Genomic DNA, 14,206 nt, shown 5'->3' with positions numbered 1-14,206 from the left:
GTTGCAGACGTCCCACTTTTCAGTGTAGTGTTAATTAGGAAATAAATCCCAGCATGAAGCCGGCATCCCAAGACAGGTTAACAAGGCTGTATGATGGATTTTAGTGGGATATTATTACCCTGTACCAAAGCAGGCATTAAAATACTGACAGAAGGTCTTGGTGGTAACTGAATTCATCTCCAAAATGAATATAATCTGGAGACGCCAAAGGACAAGTGTCCATAAATACATTATCAGTTGGGCTGAGTGTATTGTAGAAAAGGGGGGAAAAAATCTTTATTTGTAAAAAAAAGTGAAGGATTCACTAAATTTGATCCATGATATAGATTATACATCTTTTTAAAGCATGTTAATTCAATCTCAAGTGTTTTCAAATGGATGCCTTTGTGGCCCAAGAAATTGCCTTTTAGAACTTATGGCCTGCATAAGCAAAGTCAAATATAGTATTATAGACTCGTGTAGAGAAAATAATTATTAAGATAGTGGTTATGCACTCACAAGTTTGTTGCAGGTAGACAGAATTATCAAAAACCCAGACACTTATAAAAAAGTCTGCATTATTCAGAATCTTCTTTAGAAACCAAAGGAGCTGCTTCTCCGGAACCGCATTTTCAGAACTGCTCAAGGCACCTCGTCTAGATGAGTGTTTAAAAACATGTATATAAAGTCCACCATGAGCCTTCACACATCACGCTTCACCTTCTATGGGCTTTTTATCACGTATCCCTTCCTTTAAAGTCCTTCAGAATAAAATGAAAGTAAACTCTCACATTCCATTAGCAAAAAATGGAAACATTCACGGTCTCAAAATGTTCTGCATTCCCCCAGATCTTGGTACTGTGTGCAATGTCCTCATATACAAGTTGTGAGGAACCCCCTGATCGTCTAGCACTGAACACTCAGCTAATGGACATGCCGTAGGAAACTGACATTAATAGTAAATAGATTAGAATCTATTCCGTAAAATAGAAATGCTCTATGACTTCAATTTAAATACATATCTGAAAAGCTAAGAGGTTTTTTGTTTTTCAAAAGTGCTAATTGTTACAAGTATCTTCAATACATTACGTCCAACTCTTTGTAAAACTAAACCACGCTTTAGGCACACTGTTTGGTGAGTTTCTAAGAAGCAGAGGAAAGAAGTGTCACTTGTCAATTAGCCCAGCTTCCTTGATCTTACTGAAGAAGAATTTCTCCAGGACATTGGCGCACCTGTAGTACTCGCTTTCAGGGGGGTTGTACTCCTTGCAATTAGTAAAGACTCGCTGCAAGTCTGCCATGAACAGCTTCTTAGACACGTAGTACCTATTCTTGAGGCGCTCACTCATGGTTTTCAGATCTACACAGGAAAAAAAATATCAGCAATTTTTGACTCCTTTCAAACACTCGCTGACAAAAGTGAGACTGGGAAAGAAATGTATCATCAGTCTGCCCACATCTCCACCACCTCAACGGTCTGTCTGAGAGAGATTCACGTGATCAAGGAAAACAGTTCTTGAGGTTTGTGTCCTTTCTTTTGTGAGAGTATCCTGTGCAAAATCAGTGTTTTAACACGGAAGGACCATTCGTAGTCATCTGGTGCGATCCCTATTCAGTGCAAGGAAGCTAAGTAGATTAGCAGTGACAAGTACGATAAACTAAGTCCTGAGAGCTACTCACTCAAAAGTACAGAGAAGAGGCTCTGCCTGCATGCAGTGCAGCGGCTGGAACACTCATTACTTAAGCAATCAGGGTGAGTCTGCTCCTCTAAACTCCCGGTTGTTCTGGTGTTTCAGAGACAGAACTAAAGTCGGGAAGCATCATAAATATGCCTGCAAGTGCACCGGTGACCTGCATGTGAAATGTTTCAGGTGCATTTAGTTTCATGCCCCACTGATGAGATAGGAATGACAAATTTTACTTAATCAAATATTTTCTAAAGCATGTAAACCTTGCAAGACAATTGTAAAGAGAATATTTATCCAATATATCTACTTGCTTTAAATAATATTACTTTACAAAAGAAAACAGTGCTTCATCTAAACTTGTAAGAATATAATGGGGCTTCTTTATTCTCACTCTCAGAACCGATTTGAAGAGTTCCATGCAGATTAGAAGATGCTGGCATTTGCCTGTTTACAGGTCCCTAGTTGTCTGTTAGCCTGTTTCTATCATCAAAATCACATCAACTATTAAAGTGGATTAGCAGATATACACTGCTGCATATAAAACAGATAAACATCAAGGCTCTTCTGTGTTGCACAGGGAATTATATTCAGTATCTTGTAATAAACCAAAATGAAAAAGAATATGAGAAAAACTGCATAAACTAAGCATGAAAAAATATATGTATAAATTAAGCATGAGTCAAAACCACTCAAGAAATGCTTTTGACTACCAACGACCCAAATTCCCACTCTATTACCAAATTTTCCAGAGGGAAAGACAATTAAAATTAAATACACTGGAATCATCATTTAATAAGATAAATAAATTTATGTGCAACATCCCAAAGGGGCAGAAACACCACGAAACTCGAAAGGAGACACTGGAAATACCTGCTTCCCCACTTCCTTTGATTAAAGCCTGTCTTTTTCTTTTGATGATCGAAGCCTACCTCAGTTAGAAATAAGTCATCACATGTGTGAGTTCAACTTTCCACTTTCTTCTCTAACAGTTTGGAGGGAGATAAAAATTGAAAAGCGTGTGAGGGCTCAGCAGACCCCCCCCAGGAACCGTCTCCCAAGTGCGAGTGAGCAGGAGAGGAGTGAGTGAGCAGCTGAGGACGTGTTCTCGTTTAATGAAGAGCCACCACCTTCCTGGGGGAGACTGGAGGCTTACCCTTCCTTCCACCTAAACCCCCGCTACTAGTGGCTGAGAACATGTTACAATGTTTAGAAGGAAGACAGGTGCTAGCAAAAACAGGTGGAGAGCGGGGGTGGGGAATGAAACTTGACACAAAGAAGCTTAGCCTAACCCTTTCAAACTGTTCGTTGGAAGAGAGGACGAAAGGACAGTTGGGGACGGCAGAGGGAGAGTCGCCAAAGTGTCTGGACCTTTCTGAATAGGGACAGCCAACACGGCGTGCTTCCTTCTCCATTTTCTTTCTCCTCTAAACTGACAGAGAGCATCTTCCTTCCTGACCTTCTTAGAATCTTTTAGCTGACCAAATGGCCCGGGTCACAGAAGGTGATCGCACACCAGCGGTAACAATCAGTGGACAGGGCTGAGGACCGGGAGCAGGAACCTCCTGGGCCAGTTCTCAGGAGGGCCTGGGGCAGCCCCAGTGACAAGGCTGCAAAGGCCACTGAGGTCTGGACACAGGCTTAGAGGGTTCCAGCATCTCTCTCACATCGTGCGTGTGTGCTCAGTCGCTCAGTTGCGTCCCACTCTCTGCGACCCCGGGGACTGCAGCTCCCAGGCTCCTCCGTCCACGGGTTCTCCAGGCACACGCTGGAGCGGGTGGCTAGGCCCTCCTCCAGACGGTCTTCCAAGACCCAGGATCCACCCCGTCTCTCGCGTCTCCTGCACCGGCGGGCAGGTTCTTTACCACCAGCACCACCTGGCGGGCGGGTTCTCCACCACAAGTGCCAGCTGGGAAGCCCTTTCCACATCATGGGAATTACCAATGCCCCGGTCAGCCTTCCATCTAGAATTCTCCACTCTCCCACCCTCACTCGGACTTTCAGACCGAAATCCACGGAAACAAGGCCAAGACAAAAGGGAAAGAGAATGGCAAGCATGTGTGTTCACTGCAAAGCCTTTAGACCACTGGAGCCCCCGCTGCACGATGGAGACACTCCTGAGGTAAGTAAGGGCAGAGAAGCATCCGCAAAGGGCTGCTACAAGGAGCCGCGGGGCCCCGCTCCCTCTCCTTTCACTTAACGTCCTCTCAGCACCAGGAGACCGCAGGGAGAAGAGGGACAGAAAATGCAGGCTCTCTCCCAAAAGATGGCCCCACAACTAACTGGAAAAAAAGAAATTCAGCTAGTGGTCTTCAGTCTGCACAATGCCACACTTGTTTAATTTGGGGATTCTCAACTGATTCCATTAATCGTTCATTTTAGGCTCAACTGATTCCATTAATCGTTCATTTTAGGCTGGCGTAGACTCGGCTGGAATCCCACGGGTCTACACTTCTAAAGGCATCTTCTGTTTGTTTCCAGTGTGGGACACAGGAGTCCAACTAGTGAGCCTCCCAGTCTCCATCGAGTGCCTGGGAGGGCCAACGCAGCGGGAACGGCCACGGCTGTCTACAAGGACAGCGGGCCAGCGGCTTCAGTGAGCTTCACCTGTTTACCTTCCAAACCTCTCAGGCTCTCAAAGCTACAAGGGGACAAGCTGATCCTTTTCCACTTGCAGCCCATCAGGTTATAAGCAAGGTTGGGTTCAACAGCACAGTTTCTGGTGCCATCTGAGCTCACACTGACGGAGCAGCCTTGACAGGACAGCAGAGTTGCCTCTAAGAACACAGCCACCCGGTGCCCCCTCCCTGCTCTGAGCCCCTGCCCGCCCCAGTGCCCGCTCCCTGCTCTGAGCCCCTGCCCGCCCCAGTGCCTGCTCCCTGCTCTGAGCCCCTGCCCGCCCCGGTGCCCGCTCCCTGCTCTGAGCCCCTGCCCGCCCCAGTGCCTGCTCCCTGCTCTGAGCCCCTGCCCGCCCTGCTCCCCTCTCCCTGCTCTGAGCCCCTGCCCGCCCCAGTGCCCGCTCCCTGCTCTGAGCCCCTGCCCGCCCCGGTGCCCGCTCCCTGCTCTGAGCCCCTGCCCGCCCTGCTCCCCTCTCCCTGCTCTGAGCCCCTGCCCGCCCCAGTGCCCGCTCCCTGCTCTGAGCCCCTGCCCGCCCCGGTGCCCGCTCCCTGCTCTGAGCCCCTGCCCGCCCTGCTCCCCTCTCCCTGCTCTGAGCCCCTGCCCGCCCCAGTGCCCGCTCCCTGCTCTGAGCCCCTGCCCGCCCCGGTGCCCGCTCCCTGCTCTGAGCCCCTGCCCGCCCCAGTGCCTGCTCCCTGCTCTGAGCCCCTGCCCGCCCTGCTCCCCTCTCCCTGCTCTGAGCCCCTGCCCGCCCCAGTGCCCGCTCCCTGCTCTGAGCCCCTGCCCGCCCTGGTGCCCGATCCCTGCTCTGAGCCCCTGCCCGCCCTGCTCCCCTCTCCCTGCTCTGAGCCCCTGCCCACCCCGGTGCCCGCTCCCTGCTCTGAGCCCCTGCCCGCCCCGGTGCCCGCTCCCTGCTCTGAGCCCCTGCCCGCCCCAGTGCCCGCTCCCTGCTCTGAGCCCCTGCCCGCCCCGGTGCCCGCTCCCTGCTCTGAGCCCCTGCCCGCCCTGCTCCCCTCTCCCTGCTCTGAGCCCCTGCCCGCCCCGGTGCCCGCTCCCTGCTCTGAGCCCCTGCCCGCCCCGGTGCCCGCTCCCTGCTCTGAGCCCCTGCCCGCCCCGGTGCCCGCTCCCTGCTCTGAGCCCCTGCCCGCCCCGGTGCCCGCTCCCTGCTCTGAGCCCCTGCCCGCCCCGGTGCCCGCTCCCTGCTCTGAGCCCCTGCCCGCCCCGGTGCCCGCTCCCTGCTCTGAGCCCCTGCCCGCCCCGGTGCCCGCTCCCTGCTCTGAGCCCCTGCCCGCCCCGGTGCCCGCTCCCTGCTCTGAGCCCCTGCCCGCCCCGGTGCCCGCTCCCTGCTCTGAGCCCCTGCCCGCCCTGCTCCCCTCTCCCTGCTCTGAGCCCCTGCCCGCCCCAGTGCCCGCTCCCTGCTCTGAGCCCCTGCCCGCCCTGCTCCCCTCTCCCTGCTCTGAGCCCCTGCCCGCCCCAGTGCCCGCTCCCTGCTCTGAGCCCCTGCCCGCCCCGGTGCCCCCTCCCTGCTCTGAGCCCCTGCCCGCCCCAGTGCCCGCTCCCTGCTCTGAGCCCCTGCCCGCCCCAGTGCCCGCCCCGGTGCCCGCTCCCTGCTCTGAGCCCCTGCCCGCCCTGTTCCCCTCTCCCTGCTCTGAGCCCCTGCCCGCCCCGGTGCCCGCTCCCTGCTCTGAGCCCCTGCCCGCCCCAGTGCCCGCTCCCTGCTCTGAGCCCCTGCCCGCCCCGGTGCCCTCTCCCTGCTCTGACACCCCGGTGCCCGCCCCCTGCTCTAACACTCCTAACCCTCCACTGCTGGGCACACGCACCCTACCCCAGGACAGAGAAGCACACCCTTGGCCGCCCGCTGTCCCCCACACCGCCGTCCAGAGCTTTAGTCTATACTTAGAAAATGTTAATGGCATTACCCATGGGGAACCTTATAACTTCATAATATCCCGGAGCTTCTGTTCTCTTCACGGGTTCCATGAAGGGCCAAGCGCTCTGATGGCTCTTGGGTAAAGAAAAAAGTAAGGTATCTAATACGGAAATTCCATGCGGGAAATCACTTCAAAATATGTGCGCGAAGTGGAGGAAAAGCGAACACCCACCTTCACCTGCTGCAGGATGCTCCTGAGCGTGCTGTACAGCTGCTCGGGGTCTCTGGCCTCTTTACTTGAAAGGAAAGGGCACACAGAAGCAGCAAGGGTCAGCATCCTGCCCCCTTGCCAGGCGACTCCTATCCAGCTCATCTGTGCAGAAACCTAAGGGTGGAGCTACTTCAGCATGTTTATGACAAGTGAAACCCAGCAAGTGCTGTGGTGACTACGACCAGCTTCCCTGTTTGCTCTAAGTTGCTGGGAGGGGAGATAGAAGCACTTCTGTCAGTATCCTCCGGCCCATCACACTTACCTTTTCTCTCTTCCACTCGGCTTCCAGCCTGTCTCTCCTACACATACCAACGAAATTAAACACTGAATGAGAACTGCTTTCGGTCAAGAGAATAACACAGTTAATACTTATCAAAAATGCAATAACTTACAGCCATGACTCAATAAAAGGCTACTTCTGAAAAAACAGACTGAAATTAACTGTGATTAATTCTTTACTTCCTTACACACTTGAATAATAAAACATTCCCAAGACTGGCCTTGCTCCATCTGCTAGTATTTTTTAAAGCAGGAACTCCAACCTTACAGAGGAAAGCATAATAAACAAGCATGTCTGGTCCTGTGGGCACATATATTTTTAAAACTCTAAGTCACATTTTCTGCTAATCACCATGTGAAAGAGTTAAGCTGTTATTTTAGGTTGGAACAAACTCTGTCCTGCTCTCTATTTTATTTGGCACAGAACCTGCTTGTAACCAAGATGGTCTCAGGCAGCAGAAAGAAGACACAGCGTGGAGTCCAACAGATTTGATTTCTTCCTCTCTCCTTAAGCTAAGCTACCCTCCATAAGTTAGTCAGCCTTTGCCTCTGTTTATCAATGTATAAGACAGAACTCCAGAACTGAGCTGATTCCTTTTGAGATTAGTTGATGTATGTGTAAAAAATTTTAAAAAAAAACCCAAAACAGAAGAATGTTTGGCACACGTACACATTCAGTGACAGGGCAGCTATTATGCCGTTAATAAGGATAATACACAGAAGTACAATTTCCAGGTCTAGCAGAGAAAGTAAGATCCGCAGCAGGGTGTGCTTCGTAGTGAAGACGTCGATCTTGCTCAAACAATGTCTTACTTTCTTCTGCAGAAGTTTAGTTTGGTTTATTAAATCTTCAATACACTAGCAGATCCTGGATTTGAACTGAATGAAAGTGCCAATATTTATAGCTTCTGATCGACAAAAACACCTATTTTATGTGTTAACCCAATATCCACTTCTAACATACTCACAGAGAACCCTTAGAAAACCACTCTAAAACAGGGAACCGGAAACCAGCATTACGCGGTCGGGTCCCCTGGTTTCGAAGTCGGGGGCGCTAAGCTCGGGCAGCGCCCTTCTCTGGCGCCCTGGGCTGTCCCGTGCACGGAGAAGGACATGGACGGGAAGCCGCCTGGAGGAGGCAGGGCCGCCCCTCCCTCGGTCACTGGCCACGAGCCGCTCGCGGCTACAGGGCTGAGCCAGCCTGAGACTCAACTTCCCACCCTATGAGCAGAATTCCCTGCCTCCAAGGTCACCTGTGGGAGTGGCCGACACTGTGCCACAAACAACAGGCTCCCAAAGAGATGCGCGTTAACAGCTAAAGCTGGAGATGGCCCCGGCTCTGCGTGGTCTGCCTGCCCGGGAAAGCAGAGCAGACGCAAAGGAAAGCACTGCGACCGAAGCATCCCAACTGGAGCCGGCGGGCAAGCGGCCTCCCGAACCACTGCGCTCCGGCGGAGCTACTTCTGGGGTCTCGGGGCACGACCAAAAGCTTCTGCCTTTAGAAGATCGATACATACGAATTCCAGGAATGCTTTCTATCGGGATCTGCCGAACTCCATCTTTAAAACAGGAAAGTCCCGGGTAGACTTTCCGAATCTGGGCTTGTTTTCTTTCTATCAGCTTTTTAATGATCTGCAAAGCACAAGAAGAAACTACGTTTAGTGACCGAAGTTTGTGGCACCAGCTTAAGTCAGTCAATCTAAAAAGTTATTTCCCCAACGAAATTAAGTCTGCAGGAAACTGAAGGGTGGATGCTATTAAACGGTGAGACACGAGAACATTCTACCATGCACACTTGGTGCCACTGACAGAGGCGTCTTTGAATGCTGTTCCTGCCACTGGAAAGAAAAGCTGGTATTAAGAGACCTCACTGCCCAAGAGCCCACTGCCCTCTTTAGCCCAAGGGCCAGTTATCTCGGCCCTCCCCTCCGAGCCTCGGCCACAGCAAGGAGACAAGCCCTGCAGCCCGGGCACCGGCAGCATCCTCAGGACCGGGTGCTGCCCCCTTGCACCTGAGGGGCAGGCAGACTCACCAAGTCCTCAGAGCCCAGGAGGACAGACTTCCTGATGCTCACGTGTTTCAAGGTGTGAGCCCCAACCTACGATGCTCACATCCAAAAAGGCAAAGCAGTCAGGACAGGGGCTGCCAGAACTACTTAGGGAATTTTGAGAGGAATCTGCTTGTCTTACAAAATAACTGTCTTCTCCAGGGGAGCTTCCCGACCCAGGAATCACACCCAGGTCTCCTGCACTGCAGCTGGATTCTGTACCATCTGAGACCCTAGGGAAGCCCAATGTTCTGATGTTACAGCTCTCCCTGCAAAGAAGGAAAGGGCCTAGTGGCCCAGTGGTTAGGACCCCATGCCCCCAATGCAGGGGCACAGGTTCGATCCCTGGTCAGAGAACTAAGACCCTGCACGCTACAGAGAGCAGCCAGAGAGCCAGCGAGCAACAGCAACTCAGAACCACCACCTTGAGACTGCCTGTATCAGCGCTGAATTCGGAAAACACGACGACAGTAGCAGTCATTAATCGCATTAGCGAAAAATTCAGTTTCCCAACTTCCTGATCTCGAATGGAAGACTGGTAAATACTACAGCAGGAATACACAATCTTAACAGTTAGACACAGGACGTCACAGAATGGACAGAAGCGGCAAGACAGACTGCTGGTGAATCTGCTCAGGGTTGTCCAGTATCATGTAAACCACTCACGTAATTTAAAAGTTTTCAGGAGCTACTTCAAAAAAAAAGTAAAAAGAAATAGGAGAAATTGATTTAACAATATATTTTTATTTAAGCCAACATAGCTAAAATACTGTCACTGTAGCATATAATCAAGAGAGAAAAATAGGAGATATCCGACATGCTTTTATTCACACTAGGTCCTCAAAATCGGAATGCATCTACACTTGCAGAATGTCTCAGCTTCGGCTGGCATGCAGCTAGCACCCAGTGGCCGCACACGGCTGCTGGCTGCCTCTGTGGACGGGCAGAGCTGAATGGACGCTCTGCGTGAGGTGTACTCCAGGTCTTTCTAAAAAGACTCCTCGGGCCTTCCCTGGTGGGCCAGTGGCTAAGACTCCACACTTCCAACTAAGATCCCACCGAAAAATAGAAGACTTTCTGGAAACGTGTATATGGTGGAATGTTACTCAGCCATGATAAAGAATGAAATAATGCTGTCTGCAGCAGCATGGAAGGGCCAGAGAGTGTCACACTAACCGGAGTTAAGGCAGAGAGAAATGCCACATGCGATCGTTCATATGCGGAGCCTAAAAACGCTGACAGGAATGAACTTGTTTACAGAGCAGAAACAGACTCACAGACAGAAAACAGACTTATGACTTCTGAAGGCAAGGAGGGGAGGGATAAACTGAGGCTTGGGGGTTAACAGGTGCACACCTGCTATATGGGGTTAACAGGTGCACACCGCGACAGGAAAAGCAGACAGCCAGCAAGGGCCTACTGCATAGCAGAGGGAGCTCTGCTCAGTCTCCGTAGCGCCTTCTGGGGAATCTAACCAGATGCGTGCACATGGCACTCACTTCGCTGTACGCCTGAAACTGACACCGACACTGTCCATCAACGATAGTTCAGTTAGGGTTTCTTCAATGCACCACAACGGCAATTTCTTAAACGAAGGCCTTCAGAAAACTTAATTTCAAACACAGCTTGAAATGTTTTCTGCTCTTCACCAAGGGTGCTCGCAGATGTGATAGCGCACGGGGGCTTCCGCCCCCTCACGAGCACCTTGAGGCGACTGGTAATGGGGGGGCGGGACGCTACCCGACCTCTCTAACCCTGAGATCACTTTAGAGAAAACAGACCTTTCCAGCCCATTCCAGCCTCTCGTCTTCGCCTCCCTAGAAACTCTCTTCAGCTCTCCATCACCATGCCTTCATCTCCCTCTCCTCAAATCCATCTTTCATCCCATTTCTGTCACTTTTCATCTTCCCCAACAGAGAACCAGGGGGCACACCACCCACTTTTACAGTTCACCGAGGCGCAGGGTGTCTTCCTACAAAACGCCCGCTGCTCTTCTTCACTCTGTGGCCCCTCCAAGCCCCGGGTCACAGCCTCACGCGTGCACCGAGCTTAAAGCCGGCCCTCCGCCAGCCCCACACGCGCCGCGCTCGTCCTGCCGGCTTCCGCCCGGCCGCCCTTTCTCGGAGGCGCTCAGCACGCGCACGCCTCAGGCTCCAGGCGCTCCGGGCCGGGGACCTCTTCCTGCAGGACTCCGGCTCACCCCCAGCTGCAGTCCTGGTCCCCCTCTGCACCCCGCTCACTGCAACCATGCGGCCTCTGCACCTGCGCCCCGGGGGGGAAGACCGACCGTCTGCCCGTCTGCTCCTGAGCACCGTCCATCCCTGCCTCCTCAGGGCCCTCCAGAGCTGGACTGAACACGAGTCACAGTCACCTGAATTCTGTAGAGGTTACCAGGTAAATCCAAGAACCTCACTAAAGAGACTTCCGAGCTCTTTTAAAAGGAGGTGGTGAACAGCTGCATTCGGGGGTGCCTGTTGGAGACACTGGAAGCCGAGGTGGGGGACCCAAGGGGACGGAGGGGAAGTGGGGCCCTTGTCTTCTCCAACGCTGGGCTCCACGGGATGTGAAGCAGCCCGGACAGATGGCCCCTGCCCAGGGGTCTGGACTCAGAGTCTGCGGACCCCATGGGGTCCCGTTCCGGCCTCCACAGTCGGGGCGCAGGGAGCCGGGCGCCAGCTCCCAGCAGCCTGCTGGGAACTCCGACTCACGCTGGAACCTCTGCCCAACAGAGGCTGCTTCTGTTTTCTAGTTTAATAAAAAGCCTTTGGCTCACTTCCGTGGGACGTGTACGGAAAAGTCTGAGCTACTTTAACTAAAAGGGAGGCACTCACTGAGCACCTGTTCTTAGGACACACCCTGAGAAAGCGGCTCTATCTCTGCGATGTCAGAGACATCGCCAAGGAACCGAGAACTGGGATGGAGGCACAGGAGCAGAAACCAGAAAACAAAGACAGGCTGAGGCAGATGTCTCTTCCTTACTCACTAGAGAAAAGCGCCTTTGGCTGAATAACAGAAGCATAACGTGGGGCTGGGGCTTCCCAGGTGGCTGAGGGGTAAAGTGTCCACCCACACTGTGGGAGACACAGCAGGTGCGAGTCCGACCCCTGGGAGGTCTCCCCAGGAGATGCAAGCTGGGCAGATCCCCTGGAAGAGGGCCTGGCAGCCCACTCCAGGGCTCTTGCCTGGAGAACCCGCTGTCGGAGGAGCCTGGGGGCTGCAGTGCACATTGTCGCAGAGACTCGGACTCGACCGAAGCAAGCTGACAGGACAGGTACAAAGCAGGACTGACGTCGGGTCCGATGTCCCAGTTTCTGAACTCCAAGAACTAGGGGACCAGGAGGGTGGCCCTGGGTTTAATATGTAAAGTTTATTCACTTAATGAATGGCCTGTGTTGCACTGCCCTAATTATGCTTTTTATGTTTCTTTTTCCTGTCTTACAGAAAGGTAAAACTTGCTACGTAATCAAATCCATCAACCTTCCCCTTTACCCCTTCTCTTTTAGTTCATACGCACAAAAGACCTGACCCCAGTACCAGAGGCCAAATCACCTGGGGCTTCCCTGGGGTCCCGTGGTAAAGGCTTGGTACATCCCCTGCAGGGGCCATGGGTTCATCCCCTGGTCAGGGAGCCAAGACTGCAAGCTGTGTGGTGTGGCCAAAAAAAAAAATTCTCTCCAGATCACAAATCACTTAATATCTGGAAGCATACACTCTCAGAACTTGCAATGGAAAAGAGAGGTGAATACTCACTAAGATAAATATGGAAGATGAGTAACTGAAGTTCAAATGAGTGTATCAAACTAGTGCTTGAGAAGTTCAAAGAGGAATGGAACACAGGCAGAAGTGGTGTGTGTGTGTGCACTTGTGACTGTGCACATGCGTGTGTGTGCACATGTGTGTGTGCACGTGTGTGTGTGCACGTGAATTGGGAGAGGAAGTGGGTGAAGGATGAAGACACCACGTAAAAGGGTCAGCGCGTCAGTGACAGCCTGCAGTTCAGAAAAGGGAATAAAGAGCTAAGTCTGGGAAGAAGGCGTGGGGCCAGCATCTAAGAGGCCTTGAAGGTAAAACCACTGTATTTTACAAGCTTTGCATTCTACACCAATTTGATAGGTACTGACCCCCGCTTCAAAGTGATGATTTAGACAGGAGGTAAAGGATACCTTCAAAGAAGAAATCCACACAAACCAGAGCAAACTGAGGTCCTGGTGTCCATCAGACGCCCCCACACAGAGCCCAGGGGTGTGCACTTCACTCCAAAGGCGCCCGATCTGTGCAGAAGGAACCCGAGTTGGACACACGCTTACCTCCTTCTGCTTCTTAATGATGACAGAGAACTCCGTGTACGGGATCCGTGGATTTAGCTCACATCCCATTAAAGTGGCGCCTTCATAATCCTTGATGTAGCCAACATATTTGGTTTTAGGGATTTTAATTTCTTTGGAGAAACCCTGCAAAACCAATAACTTCATTTAAAAAGGCCCTGAGCATCAAACACCCCGTGTGAGTGCGAACTACATGCGAAGCCTGGCTTGGTACAGGCAGAGGTCCAAGCTCCTTTCCAACTATCCTGGAGGATTAGCATGAAACTCCTCTAAGAAGTTCCTCAAAAATCAAACTGTGCAAATAGGAAGCAATCCAACATAAAATAATAATAATCCTAGTAAAACACAATATTAAAAACTCATTAACACAAATGGCTATTAAGCAAAAATAAGATTTAATTTAGCATTAAACTGCACACTTTCTCCCAAAGAAGAGAGGGGGCCTCTAGGATGTTCTGGAAATCAACCAACAGTGAACCCTATTTTGAAAGCAAAATTTGTTCAAAAATATAGCAAGAAGAACCTTGATACTGAAGAAATGAAACACTTAATAGGCAAAAAACTTCCAGACCATCACAAATGTGGCTGTTTCAGGTTTGCAATTAATGCTTTGCAAAATATTCATCTATATACTTTAATCTATAATAATATAGTTACACAGGGAACATAGTCATATTATTTATAACAATTTTCCTTAAAGATGTTTCAAATTTTTGCAGAAAATTAGTTGGGACTGCAGTTTCCTGCCTCCTCTTTCAGTAAAAACTTCTTATTTTCCAAGCATTCATTGCCATCAGCCTCAGAGAGGACCACAGGTGCAGACAAGTCACTGAGAAAAGAATGGAGAGAGTGACATACACCACCACGTGTAAAATAATAACCAGTGAGGGTTTTCTGTGTGACTCAGGGAACCCGAACTGGGGCTCCGGACCTCCCCAGAGCAGCGGGGAGGGGTGGGCGGTGGGAGGCAGGCGAGGAGGGAGGAGCCAACGCGAGCCTGCGCCGATCCAGGCGATGTGGCGGAGGCCAGCACAGGGAGGCGAAGCAATCTTCCTTCGTTAAAAATAAATCCGTTTGGGGCGGAAAAAGCAAGGCCGAGGGCTTCCCTGCTGGCTCAGCGGCACAGACACACA

At 51.5% G+C, this 14,206-nt stretch overlaps 1 protein-coding gene across 1 annotated transcript in view; it reads right to left on the bottom strand.

Annotated features, from left to right (window-relative positions):
- Positions 1-504: 504 nt before the first annotated feature.
- KAT2B (lysine acetyltransferase 2B) overlaps positions 505-14,206 on the bottom strand; it is a 98,913-nt gene continuing 85,211 nt past the window's right edge. The window contains exons 13-18 of the mRNA XM_068963708.1: positions 13,056-13,199; positions 8,218-8,332; positions 6,684-6,720; positions 6,383-6,446; positions 6,200-6,284; positions 505-1,339 (exon numbers count right to left, since the gene is read on the bottom strand). Of these exons, the coding sequence (XP_068819809.1) occupies positions 1,146-1,339; positions 6,200-6,284; positions 6,383-6,446; positions 6,684-6,720; positions 8,218-8,332; positions 13,056-13,199 (639 nt within the window). The 3' untranslated portion in view covers positions 505-1,145. The remainder of the gene's footprint in view (positions 1,340-6,199; positions 6,285-6,382; positions 6,447-6,683; positions 6,721-8,217; positions 8,333-13,055; positions 13,200-14,206) is intronic.

The sequence above is a fragment of the Capricornis sumatraensis genome, chromosome 1 (genome assembly GCF_032405125.1).
Source record: "Capricornis sumatraensis isolate serow.1 chromosome 1, serow.2, whole genome shotgun sequence".
Classification (NCBI taxonomy): Eukaryota; Metazoa; Chordata; class Mammalia; order Artiodactyla; family Bovidae; genus Capricornis; species Capricornis sumatraensis.
The sequence above is the reverse complement of the archived record's forward strand: the minus strand, read 5'-3'. Positions and strand labels throughout refer to the sequence as shown.